This window comes from Phodopus roborovskii, unplaced genomic scaffold, assembly GCF_943737965.1.
Source record: "Phodopus roborovskii unplaced genomic scaffold, PHOROB, whole genome shotgun sequence".
Classification (NCBI taxonomy): Eukaryota; Metazoa; Chordata; class Mammalia; order Rodentia; family Cricetidae; genus Phodopus; species Phodopus roborovskii.
The window spans coordinates 22167820-22194325 of NW_026126563.1; the positions used below are offsets into that span (position 1 = coordinate 22167820).

The window sequence follows — 26506 nt, forward strand, 5'->3', positions numbered from 1 at the left end:
TATCCTGTATTGCCCAGGTGTACATAGTATACACGGAAGAATCCATAAATATTTTGGAAAAGGGAGTGAAGGTCAGAACTTTAAAGAATTTGTGTCCTGTCCTGGTTCTGTTTTCAAGAATGTAGACAGAACCATCAATCAAAAGATGCAGATGGTCTGTAAAACTTGGACCAGAGAGTTGAGGTTGTAGCCAGGCACACCTGGCCCTGCTCCTTGGGAACCTTGCAGAATGCCCACTCCTGCTCTCATCACATGCACTACCCTGGCTCTGTATGCAGGTATAAAGGTCCCTTTAAGAGACAAGCTCTGCCTATTCCTGTTTTCTATTTTTCATCATTTCTCTGAGGAGGCAGACAGATTTCCATCTGGATCTCTGTCTTCTCTCTCTCTCTCCTCTCTCTTCTGCCTGTCTCTCTTCTCTCTCCCCTTTCTCTCTTCCTTCCTCTACTCCCTTTCCTTCCCCAATAAAACTTCCTTCTCATGCACGTCCTGCCTGACGATGTGGTTGTCCTTTACCTACCTACTATGGGACCCTTCCAAGGTCCCCCTTCTGATATATTATTATACGCTGAGTGATGAAAGGCTTGCCCAAGATGCAGGAAGCACCCTAGGTTCAGTTCCTGACACAGTATGTCCCCGTTCTTTTGGAACATACCTATAAGCCTGGCACTTGGGAGGGTGAAGGGGGAAGACAAAATATTCACAGTCATTCTCTGTTGTGTAGAGAGTTTGAGGGTAACCAGGTCCACATTAAGACTCTGTCCTATTTGGAAAAGAAGATCAAAAAGTTAAAAGAAAAATATCAGAAGCTGGAGTGGGAAGGAAGTGGATTCTCTGATGTTTTCTGGAGAGGACAGAGGCCCAAATCATAGGTTAACATGTGCTTAATTCTTTAGCAAATTTTACCTTCCTCAAATGTTGGAAAAGAAGGTTAATATATTATTATCTACTTGCCTTATTTTGGGGGGGGTTCTCACTGTAAACTAGAAACATGGGCCCTATAAAGTTAGAAAATATTTTGACAAATATTTATCTTTAAATGCTATCTGTATCCATGGTATCAGGATTCATAGCAAGGCTTCCCTTTGTGGGTCCACATTGATGGTCCCTTTAGTTTTTTTTTTTTAATAAGATTTAACATTTAAATTAGAGCCAGTGTGGTAGTACACATCTGTAATTTCAGCACAAAAAGAGAAAAAAGTTATACTTATTTTGGAGCTTCATCATGCCATTTTACATGTATTTGATTGTCACCAGTGATCAATTTTTCTTTCAAATATTTTTTTTTTTAGTTTTATATGCATAAGTTCTATAAGTTCTTTTTCTTTTTGCCTCACTGTATGTCTGGTATCAGGTGCATACCTGATGCCCACAGAGGTTAAAGGAGGCCACCAGATCCCCTGGAACTAGGGTAGCAGGTGATTAGCTGCAGTGTGAGTGGTAGCAATAAAACTCATGTCCTCTGGAAGAATAATAAACTAGTGCTCTTAATGTTTAGGGCATTTCTTCCACCATGAATGGTAGGCTTTACCACAGCTTTTTATATTCATAGAGGTCATTACAAAGGAAATTCAATAATCTTAGAAGTGGTTCATCAAATCATTTAACAAGTAACTATAATTCATCTATAATAATAAAACTGCTAATATTTAATATGGGCATCTGGTTCTAAGGTGCAGTGCAAACTGGAATTATTTGGTACTTGGAAGTAGCAGGGAACAAAACAGCCATCCAGAGAGAGCCACCCTCAGGAGTGGCTGGGTCAAAGGCTGGCTTCAGTACTAATGTGCCCATGGCAAAACTATGCCATTTTTAGATGACTGTATAGTCATCTAAATGTGTGTGTGTGTGTGTGTGTGTGTGTGTGTGTGTACAAGCCCATATGTGGAAATCCAAGGACCTCCACAGGTGTTTTCCTTCCACTCTGTATGTTCTGGGGATCAATTAGTCAATTAGTTCATCAGGTGTGGGGGCAGGTACCCTTATCTGTTGAATCATTTTGCCTGCCCAAATAAGAGATCATGATGTTTTGCAGGTGCACGTCATAAGCAAGAAGGAAATGAGGAGAACATGGTGTCCTATTTGTGCAGACATATGTAGAAGATTTTAAGACAGACTTATTAGAGATTAGCATTGCTTTTGCTGCTGCATTCCATGATCATTATGAAGAATGTTTCATGCTTACGTTAAATGCAATCATGAGGACTGTTTTCCAACTATATGTCACAGATCAACAATGGATGTCCTCTTCATTAATATCCACTTTATTCTTTTGAGACAGGATTTTTTTACTAAACCTAGAAATCACTGGTTGACAAGATTGGCTTGCCAGTGCACCCAGCAGTGGAAATATTATCATTTGTGGTCATATCTTGGTTTGTTTGTGGGTGTTAGGGATCTATCTGAACTTGTGTCTTCATGCTTTCAGATCAAACACTTAACACACTGAGCTACCTCCTTAGCCCCGAATCTCTCAGTCATCAGGAAGGCTTAAGAATGTCAGATCATATATGAAAAAAATGAAGACTAAAGGTAACAAATCCAACTTTCCAATAGATTTGAAGAATTATGTAGTAGACTCACCCTGCTGGTCCTCTTCATATCTCTGGTTAAGTTTTTTATTAGTCTGGGTATGTCAGCTTTGGGATATTTAGGGAAAGAAAATGTTGAAAATTATTTTTTCAAATGTAGGTTTAAGACTGCATTTTATATTTTAAACAGAAACTGCCCAAAATTAAGCACTAAAATTTATAGCCAAAGGTTAGAGTACTTGCCTGACATATCCAACGTTCTGGTTTTCACCCTTAGCACCACTAAAATGAAAACCAAATGAAGATTGCATGTTTTCAGAATCATTGTTTTAACACAGAAATCTGTTTATTAAACCAAACAAAAACAGAGAAAATTATACCAGCCCTCGGTTTTTTAAAATTTTCATTAAATAAGCAAACTCTAAATTCACACCTTTAAAAGATGTGTGTGCATCTATGTATTTCCAAAATACTCATATTTCAATAAGATTTTCACATTATATTCACCAACAGTATCACAAAATTTCTTTTTTTGTTTGTTTGTTTTTTTTTTTTTGTTTACGTAACTGTAAGGAACAATAATTCTAGAAACACCAGAAGAAAAAAAGCATAGCAATGTCCACAGTTACAATAAAAAGTGCACATTACCCGTCACAATCACAGTCAGTACTTGAAAAACTATATGTAACAAGTAGGAAAGGAATACCACTGATGCCTTCAACTCATTGCCGAAAATTGGATGACATAGATTTTACCCAAAATAAGGCAAATTCAAGAATGCACAAAGAATTTGTAATTCAACCAAAGCTAAACAACAGAAAGGGAAATTGTACAAGCATGAACTAAAAGAATTCCTTAAATATTTTAAAAATAGGCTCGCTTCAGTCACAGAACACCACTCAGCATGTGTCTAACACTAGAAATGGAGAAAAGAAGGGCAGCGCTTAGGAGATAGAAGGGGGAAGTTCATTATAAGGTACAGCTCTATCTGCTGAGAGTTCTCAATTTTAGAAAAAAAAATGAATAAATAAATAAATAAATTACACAAATCATATCAGGAGTTATAGCAGCCTTTTATCGAAACTATTTCCAAAAGAAATGAAAAGTTCACAGGAGAGTGCAAAGTTTAAGATTGTCACTTGCAACCTCATAACATTCAGTCATCTACATCCAGTGGCTGCTCTGGAGGGCTGCTTGTGGGACAGCAGAGCCACCAGGGACAAACAGCTCCAAGGAAAGCACAACGTGCTGGATTTTGTTTTGTTTTTGAAACATGTCTTTTTAGAATGTTTAGAAAATTCTGTAATGGAAACTGCTGTGGTAAGCATGGTGTTTAGAGACCTAGAGACCGGCAGAAGTACCGAAATGCAGGCATCTCTTGGAAGTAGTTCCTGATGGGATGGCTTAAAGAAAGTAGGCAAAGGGCTTTTTGTTTTGTTTGCTTTTGTTTGTCCCCTGCATTGAGTGTTGGTGTTTTTGTAGAAAGAATTTGGTAAGAGGAGAAGGCAAAAGGGATGTGGAAGAGTACTTACAGTAGTTTCTCAAAAAACAGTTTTCTTTTAGGACCTATGAAAAAGTTACCAAAGTAAAAATGACCATTTTGAATGAAAAACAAGTATTCTTTTTATAAAAATTACATTTTCTTTTAAAATACAAGACCCCTTTCATTGTTGTCATATCCTGTAGCAACAAGAAATTTGGCTTTTTTTTTTCCCCCATATACTTCAGCTTTCAGTCCAATGAGTCAGTAGAAAATCCCACTAATATTTCAGTTGGATCTTGAGATTTTTTTTTTTTATACCACAAGCTCCTTCATTTTTATCCTTGATTCAGAATATACAGCCTTTTTTTTAAATTTGCTTATGATATTTATGTTGACACAGTAAAACAGAAAGCAACAGGCTGGGCACAGTTGAGCATCAAGTACTTCAAGGCCAGAGTCCCTTTGAAACTCCTCAACACACCAGTGCATGGATCAAGGACGACGGTGGCATGGTGGAAGTATTTCTCTTAAAAGGTTGTGCAGCAAGACCAGGAGTGTCTCTGCTGGGAAATCAAGTGTCATTAGTGGAAACTGAAAATTTAGAACTCCGTGAATATGACATCCTTGGCCTCAGTTCTGTTGTAAAATGAGATTTTCCAGTTCATCTGCAGAACGCAATAAAAAGGCAGCCGATTCTCTATACCCCGCGACTAGCTGTCTCACAGCGTTGATTTCCGTTGGACTCAGCTGAGGTCTGGAGTTTGAACTGCTAGAGGATCCTGAGCCAGTTGCCAGCTGCCTCTTCATGCTGAGATCCGTGGGTCCTAGACAAAAAGAATCGCAAAATAAGACAGAAATAGTATTTATTCTAACATCTCCCATACGAGCGAGCACCCATCAAATTACAATTGAATTTATTCATGAATGCTGTCATGAGACACTCACAGCCTCTATAATCAAATGCATCTGCTCTCTGGAAGATTAAAGAGTAGTATGATGGGATGTGGGTGTCTGAGGAGTTTTTCAGGTATCTTGGGCAGCATCCAGCCATCACTTCTTGTTATTGGGAGGACTTAAGCCCTTTGAACACAGCTCTTGGCAGACTTCAATTTTCAGTCTGTCTCCACACATGTTGCAGGTGCTTCAGTGCACCAGCATTGCAAAGAAGAATTGCAAGTATTTTTATTTGCTGCATTTTTTTTAGCAAAGATGATAACTCCCATAAATTCACAATTTTAGTGACCTCCAGGATAATTTTTAAATTTGTGTTAGTATTTTTTTCTTTCTCAAAAATAAATATTTTACTTTATGAATTCTTCACTGAATAAATATGCTGTTTGAAAAGTAAAATATAACAAAGTACTAGTAAACTCATTCATAAATGTTAAAAAACAAATTTACTTTACAATGTATATCTTTATGACTTAGATATGAATCCTCAAAGGGTTGACATTGACAGTTTAATTGCTTAAATTTTTATTTAGAGTTAAATCTTTTTTTTTGTGTGTGTGTGTTTTAAATATTCTTTTTTTATTTTATATAACCAAGTCCATTTAAATAAAAACAAACATTTATAGACAATATTTGGGAATTTGGGCGTCATTCTTTCCAAACTACTTCCTGCTGGTAAGGGGCGCTGTCATGGGGGATTCAGGGAGGGAGGGGGAACTGGGATTGACATGTAAAATAATAAATTAAAATAAAAAAAATGCTTTGACTCCAAAATTTAAGTTCAAGGACAAGTTACTGGGGAAAAGGATTTCTATTTTTGTTTCCACAGAAAATGAAAAGAAGTGGATTCCTTCCAGACTAATGTGGTTTGACCAAGCCAGACCGCCTGAAGCAGAGTACCAGGTGATCCTACATTCAAAACAGCTGGACAAAGCAGCCTTACAGACTACAGCCAGGATTTCTGAATCTTCTTCGAATCCCTCATGTTAGTATTTTTATACATTAAAATTCTTTGAGAATTTTACATGCTTATGTGACATATTTTGATCATGTTCACACACCTACTCTTGCCCTTCCAACTCCATCCGCATCTCCTCCACAGTCTCCCAACTATATTTCCCTTTTTAAAAAGTTCAATGAGTCCAGTTAGTGCATTGAAGCATGGGCCACCCACACAGTTCCTGTACCCCAAGTTACCAGAGCTTTGCAGCCAAGAGCGGGACTGTGTAAGTCCTTTCCCTGCCCTTACTGACGTTTTGACTGGCTTGGCATCGGACAGGTCTTGTGCAAATCATTTTTCCACTTGGCACAATCAAGAGTTATCAGGGAAGAGGACCTCAATGGAGGATTGTGTAGATGAAGCTGTGGGTGTGTGTATATTGGGAGCTTGATTGAATTTTCAGTTAATTTAATTGAGACCTACTCAAAGTGGGGGGCATCACTTCATGGGCTGAGCCCTGGACTGTGTAAGAGTGGAGAAAGGGAGATGAGTATAGGCGCCTACGCAGTGACTCCTTCATCTCTGATTCTTGACTGTGGATGTGCCTAGATGCTTCAAACTCCCACTGCCTTGAGATTCCAGTCTTAACAAACCGTAATCTAAAACTGTGTTTTCAAATAAACCCTTCTCTAAGTGACCGTGTCAGCATTCTACCACAGCAACATGTGAAGAGACTCTAACCTCTTAAGACAAGTAGTCGCTGAGGGCCAGGGGACTTTTGTTTGGTGTGTAGAGTGGACATGCTGCATATTAAGGACTTTGTTTAACCTTTATTTTTGAAGGAGCTGGCTTAGGTCTTTCTTTCGCACATCTAGGTAACGCTGCCTACTAGGTAGATCATTTATATACCAGGTTAGACTGAAATTTTCTTTGAAATGGAGCAAGGAAGTAGTTCTTGCAACAACCCTGCGGTGTAACTAGATGTTCTATGTTATTAAGTTGCATCTGTATTTGCACAAAATACCGTCAGATTCCCTTATATGTTTAAACCAAGTCTGGTGGTTCTGGTTTGGGACAACATTAAGTAATTTATATTTCAATTCAATACAAAGTTATCTAAAATCTTGAGTTCAGACATTAACATTGTGAAGACACTTCATATAAGAATCTCATAATCACATATTTGTTTTATAGTTCACAAACATTTATTAAAATTCATAAAATTTGGAGAGAACATCTAAATTTTGAAGTAATTGAACAAAGTACTACTAAGCATATCAAAATCCCAAACTGCAATGATTCTGCAACATGAAACTGTTTTTACAGACCCTAAATATGTGTAAGTATTCAGAAGGGCATTTCTTTTGTGAGCTAAAATAAGGAATTCTATTTTTCCTGATAGTCCTTCTTTAGGCAGGAAGGAGACAGACCAAGACCTAGCCCCTCTGCCATCGATTCCTGAAGGAGGTAGAGGTCTCCTGAGAGGGAAACATCTTTGCTTGAAATTTAATTAGAGCAGACAGAAGATCTGTACAGACACCTTTGACATCTATGAGAAACACACTTCTACTTTTGCCATGGCCTTTCTGAGCTTTGATTTTTTTGATTTTTTTTTTAAGGCAGGGTTTATCTTCCATTTCGTCTGCTATTTACAAAATCATGTTATTGACATGACAAGCGAGCAAGGCATGGCTTGTCAAATTTGTGGAAAGGAGTCACTGAACCTGTCCTCAAACAGACAGTTAACAGTGTCTGCTGCTCTCTCTGCAAAGTTTTATGTGGATTTTTCCCTTTATTGGTAGACTTGTTTTTCATTTAATGTATCTCGATTATGGTTTCCCCTACTACTGCTCCCCAACCTCCAGTTCCTCCCTGCCTCGCCTCCCATCTCAATCAGCGTAATGGCATAACAAGGGTCATGGGCTGCAGTGAAGGAATGAAAGACACTGGAAGTACCCTCCTCTCAATCATGTAGATGTCTCAAGTCTGTGCCCAATCACAACATTGTAATAGAAGGTGGAATGCACTGGATGATGTTGCTTGAAGCTGGATTGCTGAATTCAGAACTGGAATTGAGACAAGTTCGAACACAGGCTCTAGTTGTCTCTGGGGTGAAGGAACCTCACTTAATCATTACGGCTTAAGGCTTACTCAGAGTCTACCTCTGACTTGAATTTTTTTTTAAATACATTTTTGATTGTTGCTATTTGTTTTGTTTTAAAGATAGTCTCATGCATCACAGGTTGCCTTGAACTTACTATAAAGCAAAGGATGACCTTAAACTTCTGGTCCTCCTCTCTCCATCTCCCAAGTGCTGTGATTACAGGAATGAACAGCTAGCTCCTATTTGCCTTAAAATTCTAAACATCCTAACTTAGTGAAGGCTCACAGTTTTCTTCAATGCTTATTAACATCTGCAAATTTGAGCTGATTTCATAATCTTAACCTCTTCATTAGCCACCCTGCCCTCCAAACTAAAAGAAACCCTTTTTGCTACATGTTTGTTATTAAAATCTTTAATGTTACAGGGGTAAGAAGAAAATATATATGCAATAGGTGTGCATTCAGTGGGCACTCACACACAGAGCCTTCCTCCAGGGTCACATTCACTCTTGCATTTCATCTCAAAGATTCAGTGCTATATTTGACTGATACAGCTTAACCTGAAACACAACTATCACGTAATTAGAACACATGTAAAGTAATAGTTAAAATTTGATGAAGATGTAGAACTTAATGAAGTCTGAGAAGTTACTTTCTAAGACAAAACCACTGAGGAACATGGTTATTAGATGAGCCAGGCCAGTGAATTGGAAGAACAATGACCAAAAAGATGCTAAAAGAATAACACAGCTAAGGCAAATACAAAAATAGATTAGGCCAAATTTGTGTAAGTACTCTCCCTCGGCTGGTCAAAGTGATATGGGCATTTTTTTTTTTTTGTTTTTTGTTTTTGTTTTTGTTTTTTTATGATTTTCTGAAAAGTTGAATCAAAACTTAAAGATATGTCATGTTAACCTATACCAAAAAATAGAGCCATGACTCATGTTTTAAGGTGTGGGGTTATATTTAAGTTATAAATAAATGGCCATTTATGATTCTTAATATATACTTCATATATTCATAATTAATCATTTTATTTCTAAAGTTAATCTGTCAGTTGATTGTTCATTCCCAGTTTTTGGTACATTTTTGTTTATTTTAAGCTGCTTCAATTTGTAATAATGTTTTGATGTTAATTTACTTTACTTCAGGTAACATGGCTATCTAGGACACTGTTTTTTTGTTTGTTTTAGATTTTTTTTTTTTAATGAGGGCTATACTTTTGAAGACCTTGGTATCTCTTTTTGTTAAAAATTATAATGATATGGGTGGAGAGCATGCTCTTGCAGATTATCTGGGTTCAATCTCAGTACCCACATAGTGGTTCCAACCATTTATAACTCTGGTTATTGGGGATCCAATGCCTTCTTCTTGTCTCCAGAGGAATAAGGCCTACATGTGGTGCACATACATGCATGCAGGCAAAACATATACATCTAAAATAAAATGAATCTCATATCCATAATACATACATACATACATACATACATACTTACATTGACATAGCTGAGAGATTGTTTAGTCAGTAAAATGCCTGCCACATGAGCATTAGGATATAAGTTCAGATCCCTAACACACACCACAAAAAGCTGAAAGAGTTGACACCTGAAGTCCCAGTATTGAGGAGGTGGAGACAGGTAGATCCCTGGGGCTTGCTCATCAATCAACCTCACCTACTTAGTGAGGTCCAGGCCAGTGAGGTTCTGTCTCAATGGAAAGGTTGATACTGACTGGTTTTATGTCAACTTGACACAAGCTAGAAGCATAAGAGAGGAAGGGGCTTCAATTGAAAAAATGCCTCCATCAGATCCAATTGTAAAGCATTTTCTTGATTGGTAATCAATGGGGGAGGTCCAAGTGCCTTTTGGGTCGTGTCATACTTGGGCTGAGCAGGGTGAGCAAGCGAGTAAGCAGCACTCCTGCAAAAGCTTCTGCAGCAGCTTTTGGCTTCTTGATTGAGTTCCTGTCTTGACTTGCTTTGATGAAGAACTGTGATGTGAAGCATAAGCCAAAATAACCTTTCCTCCCCAAGTTACTCTGGTCATGGTGTTTCATCACACACAACACATCCCACTTAAACACACACCATACATGCATACCTCCCCGACACTACACAGATTCTATTTCTGGTGTAATTTCACAGAACTAAGATTGTTTAATTGGTGAGAATTAAGTTTAAGGATGACAGTGTTTCAGTGACATTTGGAAGACGAGCATGTTTCCCACCATGTGCTCACTATTATCTTAATGAATGGGTATATGTCATCTGTTTCAATACACTTTGAAAATCTGTCCAAATAGCTCTCTGTGATTCTCACATCTTAACTGATTCCACTTTAGACTGCACTGAGTTAATTCTTTCTCAATTTTGAAACTGATCTTGGTAATAGTTAATCCATGCTTAACAGAAGCCAGTTCTTTAGTCTCTTCAAGATCATCAATTCCTTGAATACACACGAAATAAATAACAATAACATAATAGAAACATCATAAGTCATCAAGAGGCAAAGAAAGCTACTTATAGTCAGTTACTTGGGAATTTTAAATGAACACTGATACTGTCAGGATAATTTTTTCCACATCCCTTCAGAACCATTCATTCTTTAATCTCAGTAGTTTTCAATGGTTTCTTTGTTCTGGACATGGCTTTTGCTATTGCAGTCAAACACAATAATCTAGTGTAAGTGAAGTGTCTTTGTTTGGTAACTAGCAAGTTGTTTGGATGCTAACTTTGTCCACAAGCTAAGTTTCATTTGTCTCAAGGATAGCAGATGTCCGATAGAAGTATTCACTGATTATAATTTAGTACATATGTGTTGAAAGGGAAAATGAATTAACCAAAAAAAAGGCAATATTTGAGCTACATTGTGTAACATATATAAAGCATCTGCTGCAATGATGACTTCATGAATGGCTTCACCCTAAAATGGAATATTTTCAATTGTAAATAATTTCTGAACTATACCAAACTAAAAATATCACCAGATTCAACAGCCAATGAGTTTCATTTAGTCACAAATCTAGGAATACCAGGATTTGCCCTTTGGGAAATCCTTTCTGATAGCATCACTATAGTGATAGTATCACTATTGCTGCGGTAAATACCATGACCAAAGGTACTTGGGGAGGGGGTTCTTTGGCTTAAGCTTCTACATTACAGTTCATTATCAAAGGAAGTCAGGACAGGAGTTCAAACAGGGCAGGTACCTAGAAGCAGAAGCCCATGTATAAGCTAGAAATGTGGACTGCTTATTGGTTTACTCCCCATGGCTCACTTAGCCTGCTTTGTTATAAAAAACACCAACTAAGGGGTGGCCCAACCTACAATAGACTGGGTCCTCGCCCATCAGTCAACAATTGGCTTGTTTGTATCCTGATCGTATGGAGGTATTTTCTCAATTGAGTTTCCATCCTCCTGATGACTCTAGCTTGTGTTAAGATGACATAAAACTAGCTAGCCCAATGGACTGCTTGTCACACACAAACATATTGTGGTTAAACAACAAATTATCCTTAATTGTTCATTCCTATAACCATACATTACTATTGAAATTACAATATAAAAAGGAGTGTAAAGATGCTTGCTACAAAAGGTGACAACCTGAGTTTGAGCCCTAAGAGACTTACAAGATGAAAGAAGAGAAGCATGTCCAACAAATCAGCTTTTGAACTGCATATGCATATACACACATAAACCCACACATGCACAATACACAATATAAAATATTTAAGAAAGTAAAGAAAAGCAACTCTAAAATTCCAGAATTCAAATTTATTATCCACTAATTATCAATACTTTTGAATGCAATGCTAATAGCATACTAAACATTCCTTGGTGGTTGTTATTTACTTAGGTGGCCAATATTTGAATGACTATGCATTATTAGAAAGCTATAGATATGTTTCTTCATATAACCACTACAATTTTACTAAATTTTAACATGCTTTCCTTTAATATCTGTTGGTTTATGAGAGAAGTGTTTGTTATTTGCTACAAGAAAAACAGAGTAAGCAAGACATAAACCACAGTCATGAGTTATTCAAGGCATTGAAAGAGTAAGGTAAAGTATAGATGCAGAACTTTCGCATCAATCTACTAACTTTCCTGCCAAACCTGAATATCAAATCAGACAAGGCTTATTGGTAGATTCGGGTTTCCTATATACTATGACCACAGATCTCTGTACTAGAGGATATTTTGAATTCTACATATTGAATTTTAGTGGAAATATTGATCTCTCACATGCTAAAAACTGTTCGTGATTAATGTAAATTTCCTGAACAGGCCTTAAGAAAGATTCTTTGGTATTGAATTAGACTTGGTGGCACAAATTTGTAATCAGAGCAATCTGTAATCAGAGCTTGAGAGAGGATGACAAAATTATAGGCCAAATTGAGCTATATGAGAGCTTGTTATTAATTTTTATATAATATGCTATATATTAGATTGTATATTTAAATATACTGCTTTTAAGAATAAATATGGATGAAATACAGGTCATATGAAAGAGTGGTAGGTACTCTTAACTGACATTTCAACATTTTCTCCATAGTCTTCATCCATTTGTACTTCATTTTAGTTTGTCTAAACTCACCCTCTTTTTAAAAATATTTTATTTAAATTATAAACAATCTTATTTTTCATAATAATTCCAGTTCCCTCTCCCTTCTTTCCTCCCATCCCCCCACCATCTCTCCATCTTCCCTGCATGGCCTGCCATGAGGGAATCATCAAAGTCTGTCACATCATTCTGGACAGGACCTAGGTCCTCCCCCATGCATCTATGCTGAGAGAGTATTCCTCCTAGGGATAAATACTGGTTCCACCGCCAGAGGCCCCAGAGACTGCCCAAAACCCCCAAATGGTCTTATGAAGGTTCTCCATCTGTCAGTCTGGAGTCTGTGAGCTCCCACTTGCTTTTAATTTAAGTAAAAATTAATTTTAAAAATGTTTATTAAAGAGTTCACTAAAGGGCTGCTATTACAGTTTTGAGATAATTATCTTAGTGATTAGAATTGATGGTTCTACAGTGATTTAAAACTTAGGCGAGCGATGACCATCATGAACCACTGGATAATAATGAGGTAAGACACATGTCAATCATTGGGGATATACTTCCTCTAGATTTGAAGTTATTAGCAATTGATAATCAAATCGATAATTAATAACTACACTAAAATTAAAAGTTCAACATTGATTTTCAGTTTGGTCATTACTATGTTGGAAATATTTTCAATAAAAATCCCTCAAGCCAGGGTAGTGTTTTTATTTGAATCTCTGGCTGATTTTGCTATTGTTTAATTTTTATTTGTACATGTATTCATATCTGTGTAGGGGTGTATGCACATAAGTGCAGTTTCTTGTGGAGTTCAGAAAAGGTATGATTCCCTGACACTGGAGTTACAGGTAACTGTTCACCATCTGATGTGGGTACATTGAGAGCTGAGTATCAGTCCTCTGTGACAGCAATATATATGTACACCTAGAGACTGAGACATCTATCCAGCTCTCATTGGCTCTTTTAAAACACATAATTATGGGCATTTTTTATTTTTCATTTTTCCAATATTCACATAACTATCAATAATGTGTAGTTACATATGACACATCATTTTTATTTAAGTAATTTAAATAATTTTCAGAATACCCCATAAGGAAGTGACAGTCATGTAGGTCATTTTATATAGTGTAACATATTCATAGGATCCCATAGGTTTTATGTTCATGTTATAAATGTGTAGGACAAAGTAACATGAAATTCTTCAGCATGACCCATTTATTTCTACAACCTCCATAAATAACTCTATATTTTACTTTTTGTCAAGGAAGACTTTGAAAGTGTTGGGAAATCATATTTCAAGATGATGCTGAGCTGACACATTAGATGTGTGTCCACGGTCACCGTAACTCCGGTTGCCTTGGAAGTGGAGGCAAAATAGGGTACTACTTCTGGAACATTTTGATGTTGTTGTTTTCAAATTCAAATGAATTCAAGATTAGAAGAAGAAAACAGACATTAAATTTGTGAAAGGAAAAAATACAGGCACGTAGTGCATAGACTATCATTTAGTGAGTCATCACACTGAAGTGAAGGTCAGCCAGCCTGGCTTCCCTCAATGAGAACATTCATCTTCTACTTACAATTATAGAAAGGTCTGAAAGAAGCAGGACCCATGCAGAATAGGGTATTTGTGCTGAAGTGGCTTCTCATTGTGTGTGTGTGTGGTAGAAGCTTGTGTGGAGGTCAGAGGACAGCACTGGGTATGGGCGCTTGCCGTCTACCTTGTTTGAGACAGGGTCTCTTGTTCACACTATGTATGCCAGGGTAGCTGTCCCATCAGCTTCCTGGGGTGATCCTATCTTCATATTCTGTAGGAATGCTGGGACTTCAGATGCACCACACATGTAGCCATCTCCCAGCCCCAAGCAGCTTTTTATCCCATTTGTTAATAGGGCACAGAAGTAAAGTATGAAGATTTAAGACACATAAAAACTTAAGTAGAGATTTTTGGAACTAGAGTGGGTATGCTTGACTTATCTCCCTAATTTCTCATCAAATACTCTTTTTACTTCACCAAACATCAAGAGATTTGAAAGTGAAGCAGATTTTTTTTTTTAATGGTGCCATGCTAAGCCTTTTCCTATGTGTGACTGAAGACAGTTTATAGGTTTCCATTAAGGTTATTGCCCTTTTCCCAGATTTTTGCCTTTGTTATTAAATGGCTTAGAAAGCCAATTAATATTTTATAAGAAACAGAAAAATAATGGTATCAGATCATTGTGGGTCAGAGCATTGGAAGAGATGGTCATAGAGGGGGAGATTATTGTAAAAGAATAAAACATCTTTGCCTTGAACATAAGCATAGAATAAAGCTTCCTCGTCCTTTTGAACAAACTGTGTTCACGAATATGATTTTTGGAACAAGGTTTCTTTAATCTATAACCATCCTTGTAATAATTTTATATATTATAATGCAGTTATATGATTCTATAAGTTTTATATTCATATATATATACACATATGTATATATATGACAAAGAAACAAAGGACAATACAGTGTAATACTGCTAGACATTTTAAAAAGATTTCATATATAATTTTGTTTGTATGTATGTTTTGCCTGCATGTATGTAATGTATGCATGTGGAGGTCAGAAGATGGCATTGCATCCCCTGAAACTGGGATTCCACATAGTTGTGAGCCATCCTGTGTGGGCTGGCTATGGAACCTAGATTCTCTACAAAAGCAACAATGGTTATTTGCCACTGTGTCATCTGCCCAGTTTATGGCACATTTAATTTCGTGATCAGTTCTGAGTTTAAATGTGTGGAGCACACAAGTATGAAAACAAACTTCCTGGAGTACAGATATATGTTTCCTTAAGTTCTTGTCTGCATAGATGGAAGAAGAACTTTCAGGATAGACATCTATATGTCAGTCAAGAACCAATGTCATTCAAAATTACCATGTGACTTGAAATAACAACAAATACCAGCATAGTAACTGAAAGTTTTAACATGAGAGCAAAGATAAGGCCCTAGTGTTCAGCTATCTTGGGGTGGTTCAAGCAGACAAAGATCCCTAGTGTGGTGAAGTTGATGACCTACTGCCTGAGCTGGGAAGTCCACAGTATCCAAGCTAGGAGTGGAGGATGTGAGGACAGTTCACTCAAGCTCCCAATAGAAGAATACAGTACTGACTTCCTAACATCAAAGCCCGCTGAACTCCTCCCCCACCTGGGAGCTTCTTCAAGAAGCCAGAAGCTAGAGAGAATGGTGAAACTGAACTGATTTGTACAAACGGATCCCCAGAGGACATGTCAACATTCAAAGGGCACTGTGCAAGGAAAACAGCCCATGCCAAGCTTAATGATCTCATGTCACCTCAAGAGCCCTTGTACAATTTATCAGAAGGGTCAAGAAAGCAGCCCCAGAACACTATTCCTTTCCTGCAGTGCACAACAGGATTCTTAAGAGGACATTTGGAGCACATAAAAATCCATTTTACCATGCAATAGGAAAGGCTGGGCTTTGAGGAAGGAGCCCTGGGAAGAGCCTGCTCAGAGTTGAGCTGTAAACCCAATTATACATGCTGGATAGTCAGGGAAAGCCCAGGGCACTCACCTCCTATTTCAAAGTCTGTCTGTGAGGGTCTTTGACCCCAGTGAAAGCCCAGTGCTAATTAGAAAGATGCTTCATGTACTTTGCAAATGATTCCATATTATTTCTTTGATTTTTTAAAAACAAATTACTATCATCATGTTCAGTCATTAAAATTTATAGATAAGCATCATCTCTCCAAATATCTAGGTGTTGCAATACAAAAGTGTCTAAATAATTCATATGGGAAAATAAGAAAGAGAATGAAATAAAGTGTCAAGAGTGTGGTCAGATTTCAAATACTGAGTTCAGACTTCCTTCAGCTAAACATCACATCACAACTGAATTTTCTTAATATTTGTTTTGTTTTTCATTTTCTAATTTTGAGGTAATTCTAGTTTATGTAAAGGTTTTTAAACAACTATGTTACAGTAGGAATTAGCTCCACTTGACATCACTAATAGGAATTAATGTTACACAGAGCTCCCAGATGTGTGAAAGTTATTTAGAAGTCCAGCAACTTGAGCTAGAACCACAGATTTTTTTCTTTTAAAAAAATCTGTACGTATGGAATGTGTGCATTTGCTTTTGTGGATGCCTGTGTGCATGTATGCGGGTGTATATATGTACATTGTGCATATTTGTGCATTCTTGTGTATGTAACATTAACTTCTGGTGGTTTTTCTTTAACTGACCTTCATTTTTTTTTTTTTTTTTTGAGACAAGATCTTTAAATGATCAAAAAGCTCATGGATTTGGCCAGTAAGTTTCCTGGCTCCTCCCATCTCTACTCTTCCCTCAGTGCTGGGGTTCCAGGCACATCCCCTGTGTTCTGGGGATCTGATCTCACCTTCTTGTGCTTGTACCAGCAGACATGTTACCCACTAAGCTATCTCCCCAGTCTTCAAAAATCTAGCTTTCTATGAATCACCCTTGAAGTTCACTTGTCAACCAAAGTAACTCATTTCATTGAGAAAGTATTTTATACATGTAATCAAAGGGAGATTTGCTGTAATCAACACAGGAGAATATTTCCACAATCCACAATAACAAACCACCCAGCATCAATCTGAGCATTATGCATATCAGCACTGTTAATAGAAATGCCTGTGGCAGTGGCCCCGTGATGGGAGATGTCATTCTGTAAATATGTTTCTCTTATTGGTTAATGAATAAAGCAGTGTTGGCCTATAGGAAAGCAAGATAGGCTGGACTAGGAGACTTGGAGGATTTAGGAAGGAGTAGGGAGAAGTTTCAAGATGTATGACCTAGGAAGAAGAATGCCAGGTCCTCTCTCCAGTATGATAAGACCACGTGGAAATACTTAGATTGGTAGAAATGGGTTAATATTTAATACAGAGCTAGCCAATAAGGAATACTAGTAACAGGACAACAGCTTTATATCTAATACAGTGTCTCTGTGTGTTATTTGGGGCTAGTGTGGCTGTGGGACCAGGCCAGTGAGAAAAACATACTTATAACAGCCCGGCCCTCATTGCCATTCATGACACTCACAGGCTTCTCATCTGATTAGGCTACTGAACAGTTGAAATGGAGCCTGTTCTAATGCAAGAACTGCATTCTGAACTTTATTTAATCTACTGCATTTCAACTTAGTAGTCACCTATGGCAAGAGATTGTCATATTGGATTTCACAGATAAATATAAAATTGTATTTGAAAGAAAACACAATGTGGATACACCATGAGTAGTTTGGATCAGAAAAATGTCTTGATTTAATAATCAAAGGAATGCATTTTAGTGGTGACTTTCAACCTGTGCATCACAGAGCCTTTGGCAAACCACTATTTCCAAAAACATTTACATTAGATTCATCACAGTAGCAAAATTAGAGTTATGAAGTGTCAATGAAAATAAAATAATTTTACGCTCGTGCTTACTACAATATGCTGTGTATTAAAGGGTCATAGCATATGGAAGGTTGAGATCCACTGAGGTCGAGACATGAGTTTACTAAATGTAGACAGTTGACTGGGGGCTGCTGCACATACTGCTGTGCTAGCACATGGGAGACATAGAAAGATCAGAGCTGCATAGTGCCTGTGGGGCCAGCCTGTGCCACTCATGACTATCTCAAAGAGCCAAAATACATAAATAATAGAAAACCAAGCTGCTAGAGAGATAACTCAGTAGTTAAGAACACTAGCTGCTCTTCCAGGGGACCTGGTTTTGTTTGCCGTCACCCATGTGGTGGCTCACAACCATCCGTAACTCCAGTCCCAGTTGAGCCACTGCTGGCTGCCACTGGCACCAGGCATACTTGTGGTATATAGACATACATGAGGAGCAAGGACCCATATATGATATGTATGGGTGTAAATACAAGGGCAACAAACAAGATGAATCTATTAGTGGGGAAAAATCTGACTATAATACATTCATTTTGTTTATGTGTATGCAGGTATGTGTCCACATGTATTGTCATGCATTAGAGGCAAGAGGTTGACCTTACATTTCTTTCTTTGCCATTCTTTACTTGCTTTTTTGAGACAGGATATGTCACTGAACTTGGAGCTCACTTTTTCTGGCTAGCTGAGCTACTAGCTCCAGGAATCCCCTTGTCTCGGCTCATTAGTACTGGGCCTATAGACCCCTTGGCTTTTTATGTGAAGATTGAGTCTTCTAACTCAGATCTTCATGCTTATCCAGCATATGCTTTACCCTCTGAACTACCTCTCCTGCTTTAAAAAAATTTTAAATAAAATTTCACTCTGCTTTCACTACTTATTGCAGTTCAACAAGAAGTCTACAGAGTTATACTAATTGCAGACTCTCAATTACATGGACGCTAATCTGGTCATGTAAATGACCCTTTTCACACAGTATGTTATCACAAACATCTTTCCCATTGTGTAAAGGACCAATCAGTTCACTCTAGAGGGTTATGCATTCTCTAGTGAAGAGGAATCACTTTCAGACACTATTCTGTAAAATATTTATCTCTAGAGCTTTTGGCAACAGATTTCATGCAATTCTTACAAAGCCAAAGCATTCAGCTGATGTGAGCAAGAGGTGAAGGCCCCTCCCCATGCACCAACATTACTTCATCACATGTGACTGTCAAGATATCACATTTTTTTTTTAACGAATAGAAGATAAAGCCATGTCAGCACTTCCCAGGTCCCTATATGAGTACCATAATCATTTTTCCTGAATCATAGGTTTAAAAGCCAAGCATATTTTAAGGCAAAATTGATTCATTTCAATTTTTTTCTATGAAATGTTTGAAAGGAAATGTTTCTCTTTTTTTAATATTGTGCTCTTCAGGGTATTAAGAAGAGGAAGCCAGATATTAAGAGGATATCTTCAGAGCAGGGAGCATGGCTCAATTAGTAAGTTGCTTGCATTATAGCATAAGGTTCTGAGTTAGAGCCCTAGAACTCAGCTGAAAAACACCAGGTGTGGTAGATTGCATATATAACACAAGCCCTTAAATAGCACATACAATTAAATCCCTGGGATTCACTGGCCACCAAGCCTATCCTATTTGCTACTTGTTGAGTTGTAGGCCAATGTGAGAACTATGATTCAAATAAAAGATGGATAGAACCTATAGTTGTTTGAATGCCCCATATTTTTTGGGCATTTGAATCCTGGATCCTCAGAAGGTTCCCCTTATAGAACATGTAGAGAGGGAGAAATGATGTTTGCATTTTTGATTTAAAGTCTCTTGGAATGGCTCGACTATACTGTCTGGTTAAAACTTAGATATCAAATCTGAAGCTCATGCCTTTCCCTGATAATGAGATTGATGACTACCTTAGATGCCATCCTAGGGCCAGTAACTGAGGGAAGTAGAAGCAGACAGCCACAGCTAAACACTGAGCCCAACTCCTGGAACCCAGTTGCAGAGTGGGAAGAGTGATGAGCAAAGGGGTCAAGACCATACTGACGAAAGCCACAGAAACAGCTGACCTGAACAAGGGGGAGCTCATGGCCCCCAGACTGGTAGCTGAGAAACCAGCATAGGACCTACCTAGACCCCCTGGACATGGGTGTTAGTTAGGAGGACTGGACAGTCTAAGGGGCCTCTGGTAGTGGATCAGTATTAATCCCTAGTATACGAATGGACTTTGGGAGCCCACTCCACAAAGAGAGATACTCCTTCAGCCTAGACATGTGGGGGAGGGCCTAAGCCCTGCTCCAAATGATTCGAAAGACTTTGAACATCTCCCATGTAAGGCCTCACCCTCCCTGGGGAGCAGAAAGGCGACGGGATAGGGATTGAGAGGGGGACAGGAAAGGCGGGGTAGGTGAGGCAACTAGGATCGACATGTAAAACATGCTTGTTTTAAATTTAAATAAAAATGTTATTATAAAAAATTCTGAAGCACAGAGGGAAGGATGAGTATGGGGATGTTTGCAGAAGAAAAGGTAATAGCTCATGAGCTTTGCCTTGAGCAGTGTGCAGAACAAGATGCTCACAGAGACAAAGGGAGGAGGAGGGAAGGTAAATTGCAGCACACATGAAATGAGCGGAAAGTAAAGGAAATGGATGAGAGACAGGAGGCAGAGAATGCCTAATACCAAGGACACAAAGTGATGAGAATGTTCTGTCCTAGGCGTCAAGATCATGGGTGTTTCAAAACTCTAATCATCAGGGTATTCAAATATACTCATATAGTCCAGAAAATTAAAGGATAAAAATCATCTTATATTTGACAGTTGGTGAAGTTAGTGACAATTTAACCTATTAACTTCTACAACATGGTAGTCTGGAGCTTGCTTTAGTGGACTGAAGGAAAACTGTAAGCAAGGTGTAAAAGAAGTAGGTGAATGGAAGAGCTCCTTTGAGTATTTCCCATAAGAACAGAGGAACTGTGATGGCTGAGGGGTTAAGGTGATAGATTTGAAAGATACACATAGGAAATGAGGCTTTAGTCCTATATGACTACTGTGATAACCTCTAGGTTGGCCGATGACCAAGTATACCTGTCTTAGATTCAGTGACAGACTTTAATCAAAAGCACATTTGAAGTAGAAATCCCACATATTCATGTCATGACAGATCCAGGGAGTTGGCTGATATGGACATTTGGCAGACTAGAAATAACCATACAAGTGTTAATTATTAAGTCTCATTATTACTACAACTTCGTCCTGTTGGATTTTGGTCTATATATCAGCCTACTTTATATCAGAGTTGAAGAACAGATTGAAAAAGTCTATTCCCCATGGAGTTTGTGGAGAGAAAACAGCCAAAAATAAATGATGCCTTTTGTACATAATTTAGACTTTAAGGATCCAATGGGAAACTGCAGTGAGCCACAATAGTTTTCTGTAGATGGTGTGATGTGAGCTTCCTGACAGAATGTCCCATGTCAATGGAAAGGATAATGACAGGATGGCTGGCTGCTTCTTGCTCCTTTCATTTGGTTAATTTGAATACATTCTTTATACAAATTGTAACTGCTGTCATTTTGATAATACTCCAATTTGAAAATTTGGATTATCGGGTGCATGCTGTTGCCAGCTCTAAACAAATGGTGGGTTGGCTAGCAAAAGATTTGAAGGGCACTCTGGCAATGGCCGCAGACAGACTCTCTTATTGTTATGAAGTCTCAAATGAATGCCAGATTTCCCAATTACAATTATATTCAAACTGAAAGAGGAGCTTATAAAATTCTACTAAAACCACTGCAGACCTACACATCAAAGAATCAATTGGAATCTTCCTCCCTTCTGTTTTGCTTTTTTTTTTTTTTTTTTTTTTTTTTTGCTCGTTTCTTTGCTGGATGAAACCTAGGGAATCAGGTATGGTAAACACATGAACTACCTCAGACTTGCGTCTCCAGCCTTCTTTGTTTTTCTGTCATATAAACCACTCACTCCTAGCATCCAAAATACATAAATGATTGTCTCTCTACCTCTTTATTTTGGAAATCAGCATTCCATTTAATAATATTAGTTCTAATTAAGCCAGTGAGTAGGTATTTAATACATAACTGACTTTATTCAAAGGAATGTAATCATGGATAAGATGAATTCTCTGCTTTCTCAGCTTATACATCTATTTAGGGAAAAATGAAACAGAAGTTTCAATGAGCTAACCAGTAGAATAAGGTAAGATTCAAAGTGTTTTGACATTTGAACAAGCCAAAACCGTCTTTAAAAAATATTAATTTCGGTCAAGATGTAGGCCCTGAGAGAATTAAGATGTCTGGACCTTCTATCCAGTAAGATAAGACCACGTGGATACACTTAGATTGATAGAAATAGGTTAATATTTAAGACATAGCTAGCCAATAAGAAACACGAGTAACAGGCCAACAGTTTTTTATAACTAATGGAGTCTCTGTGTGTTATTTTGGGACTGATGAGGCTCTGGAACTAGGCTGGCAGGAAAGTGAACTTAACAAAATGGCACCTACAATGCAGGTACTAAAAACTTCCACTTAAAACTTAATAAAAGCTTAAAAAGGATTTTAAAACAAAACAGAGACAGGTAAGGCTTCTTGGTAGCAGCAATTTTCTCTGGTGGGCTTTGTTTTGCTAGGGACAAGCAGAGGCTTGTGCTGCTCCTTTAAGGGAGATTTCCGGACTCAGCATAAGCATCCAAAGACCACAGGTCTTTTTAAGAACCCCTACTGACTTTTCAATGGTGTCTGCAAGTAGCTGGCAGTGGCAATGATGACATCTCCATGCCAGGAGCATGGTGCTTGATGGTAGCATAGACTAATGCAGTGAGCACAGCTCTCAGTGCTGGTGGCAAATGTACTCCTGCCATATTGAAAAGCAATGTTGTTTAGCAGATAAAAGATGCATGGCCAGAAAAAGGGAAAGATTTACAGTAAAGACGGATTAACAGATTAAGATTGAAAAAAAAAAGAAAACAAACAAACCTCTAAAGGCTCTAAAGATATACAGTATGTTTTAAAATGTATGTAGGCTTGAGAGACAAAAAGAAGGCTTGAGAGAGAAAAAGAAACAGGATAAAGTGGTTTAAAAAAGAAAAAGAGTAGCTGGCTGTGGTGGCACAAGTCTTTAATTCTAGCACTCCTGGAGGCAGAGGCTAGCAGATCTCTTTTGATTTCAAGGCCACCCTGGTATACAGAGTGAATTCCAGGATAGGCAAAAGTTACACAGAGAAACCCTGTCTCAAGAAAACAAACAAACAACCCCCCCAAAAACGGAAAATAGAAGTAATAGAAATAGAATAATAAAAAAGCCATGTGAACATGGAAAGTACACAAAGAGTCTGGATACTGTATGAGATTGTGTTGTTTTTGAATTGCTCAATTGCTAAGGAAGGAACAATTGCTAAAAATACATTTGATTATCAATGATGCTAAATTAATCCAATTGCTTTGACTTCAAAATTTAGGTCTAAGGACTGGGGAAAAGAATTTCTATTTTTGTTTCCACAGAAAATGAAAAGCTGTGGATTCCTTCCAGACTAACATGGATTGATCAAGCAAGACCCATGGAAACAGTATCTCAGGTGATCCAACATTCAAAACAGCTGGGACAAGGCAACCTTGGAGACTACAGCCAGGATTTCTGTGTCTTCTTAGGATTCCCATGGTATTACAGCATCCCCAACCAGCAGGAAGCAGTTTGGAAAGAATGATGCCCAGATTCCCATATTGTCTATAAATGTTTGTTTTCATTTAAATGGGGTTGGTTATAAGTGGTTAATAATCACAACCAATCTCTTTTTAAAGATAAAAGGGGATTAAGGTGTAGAAATAAATACTTTGCTTTGGAATGGATTTTCATTTATGGATACAAATTTAAGGTCAATTTTGTGATATGTATATTTATAATCTTGTTTAAGTATTGTGTTTATACAGCTTATTTAAATATGCAATGTATAATTAAGTACAAATTATAGATAGTTACCTATAATAGTCAAAACTTATAGTTAGGTTGGTTAGGTTTTCAAAGACCTACATAATATAACATTTAAAATGGTTTAGGGTTTTTCTTAACAGTGAGGCACAATTGCTCCTGGCAACACCAACTGCATCAGAAAGGAAGGCAGACATCAAAGAAACTCCTTATGGACTTTGCTTCTAATATGGCAAGACTAGCCATTTGGGTAAGATACTGCTTGTGTCTGCACTGTTTGACTTTACGCTGTATAAACTAGACAACCAGTGCCCACAGGAAAGTTGCTGTTGAAACTAGATGGACAGTGCTACAGGGTTCCTGCTTCATGGAAAAGTATGCCAGACATTCTACAGGACACAGAGAAAAGTGACAGACAAACTGCCAATACAGGTGGATAGTTTCCTGTTTTGCTGAGGAGTCAGCCAGACACTCTATGACCTATGGGCCAAAGATGGAACATTACAAAAGAACATTGGGTGACTGACCAGGCAGTGAGTTGTCTATCATTTCTAGAATTTATATATTATCCTTCTGTGGTCTTTGATGGAGTTGAAGACTGATAGTTATGGTTATAGTTTTCCTTAGTTAGGATTAAAGATAAGTTACATATAAGACTTTAGACTCACAAAGATAGATGATGGAGTATTTTCTTTAAATCTTGCTAAATGTTAATGAACTAAATATTGTTAACTATAGTTCTTATTTGATAACTGTTTTGTTATATATTTTACTGTGTTAAAGGTAAAACTCTTCTTATTTTAGACAGATAAGAGGAGGTGATGAGAGATGTCATTCTATAAATATGTTCTCTTATTGGTTAATTAATAAAGCCCTGTTGGACAACAGGAAAGCAAGATAGGCAGTACTAGGAGACAAGCAGGATTCTGGTAGATGTAGTAGAAAGGAGTCAAGATGTAGGATGGGAGAGAAGTAAGAGGTCTGGACCCTCTGCCAGGTAGATAAGACCATGGGGGAACAGTTAGGTTAATAGAAATGAGTTAATATTTAAGACAGAGCCGAAAAGAAGCTCTAGCCATTGTCAAACAGTTTTATAACAAAAAATTATTTTATTATTTCTGCTGCATGAAGTATCTCCACAGACTCTGGAAGAGTGCACTGTGTCTCCTGGAGCTGAAATGATAGGTGGTTGTAAGCTGCCTGATGTTCGTGCTGGGAACTGAAGCTAATGTCTTTTTTAAGTCAGAATAGTTTGTATTCACAGACTTTATGTAGAGAACCCCAGGGTAAGTGAATTGTATACCCAATCACTTAGTAGTCTTTCTTTACTTGAAACAAAATTGAACAAAACCAAGACAGGTGTATACAATACCAGAGTTAAAAGAATTCTAGATTTTCTTGGAGAATGAAAAGCCATTCTGAGTCCCTTTATAACATAGAGTTAATCATTCCCTCGGCTACCACCATCAATGGGTTCGAAAGTCCTTCTTTACTGGAGCAATTCTCTTTAGTGTCATGTTTGCCACGATTGTTTTTTAGATGTTTAATTTGTGTTATGCTTGGTCCAAAATCACAGCTCCTTTTCAAAATGTTTCAAACCCTAATAGGTTAACTGTTGTGGAATATTAGTTTAAGATGTGTTATATGTATTTATATTGTGGAATATTTGTTTAGTGATAGAAAGATGGGTTGCATTCTTTTACTTTGCATTTGTTTAACTCTGTAAAGTCATGTAATTTTGCCTGTCTAAAACACCTGATTGGTTTAATAAAGAGTTGAACAGCCAATAGCTAGGCAGGGGAAAGGTAGATAGGGAGAGAGAATAAATAAAAGAAGTCTGGCTCGGGGGAGTGAGGAGTAAGAAAGGGAGGAGAGGAGGATGCTAAGGGCTAGCCACACAGTCATACAGCCAGCCATGGACTAAGGAGGAATGATACATACAATAAAAAAAGAGTAAAACCCCAGAGTCCAAATGTAGTTAAAGAGAAACAGGATAATTTAAGTTAGAAAAGCTGGCTAGAAACAAGCCAAGCTAAGCACTGGCATTCACGAGTAAGAATGAATATTTATTTGGGAGCTGGGTGGTAAACCCCCAAAAAATTAAAAAAAAAAAAAAAACCTACCACTAACCAACATATTAGTCTCATGGTGTGCTTTCTCAACAGCACACAGGCAGTCTTCAGGTCTTGGACATTTTTCTTTGGGATGTTCTTAAGTGGCCTTCATTTCATCACATAAATGATAAAAGGCTATATGAGGTAAATTGTTCTGTATCTACACATCTTTATCATAATTATTTATACCTGCTTCTTATAACCTTCAAGAAGCAAAGACAGGGATGGTATACAACGTGAAAATCGAGGTCAAAGACACTGATGGCAGAGAAGAGGAATGAGGGCTTTCCCCAGCCCATTCTGCTCTTAGACTTCAGAAGCTCTGTCCTCCACTCTTACACTCTGGCTGACATAAGAGGTCAGGAGGAACTTTTTTTTTTTTTAATTAAAAAGTCAAAGATATCCTGGTAGGGAGGGTGGCTCTTAAAGGATTTTCCATCTCTTTTCAGTCTTTGTTATATGAAATTGAAG

General features: G+C 37.7%; 1 protein-coding gene across 3 annotated transcripts in view; it reads right to left on the reverse strand.

The window, feature by feature from the left end:
• Positions 1-4513: 4513 nt before the first annotated feature.
• Nol4 (nucleolar protein 4) overlaps positions 4514-26506 on the reverse strand; it is a 274575-nt gene continuing 252582 nt past the window's right edge. For all 3 annotated transcript variants that reach the window (XM_051202069.1, XM_051202068.1, XM_051202070.1), the window contains one exon: positions 4514-4838. In XM_051202069.1, the coding sequence (XP_051058026.1) occupies positions 4645-4838 (194 nt within the window). In that variant the 3' untranslated portion in view covers positions 4514-4644. The remainder of the gene's footprint in view (positions 4839-26506) is intronic.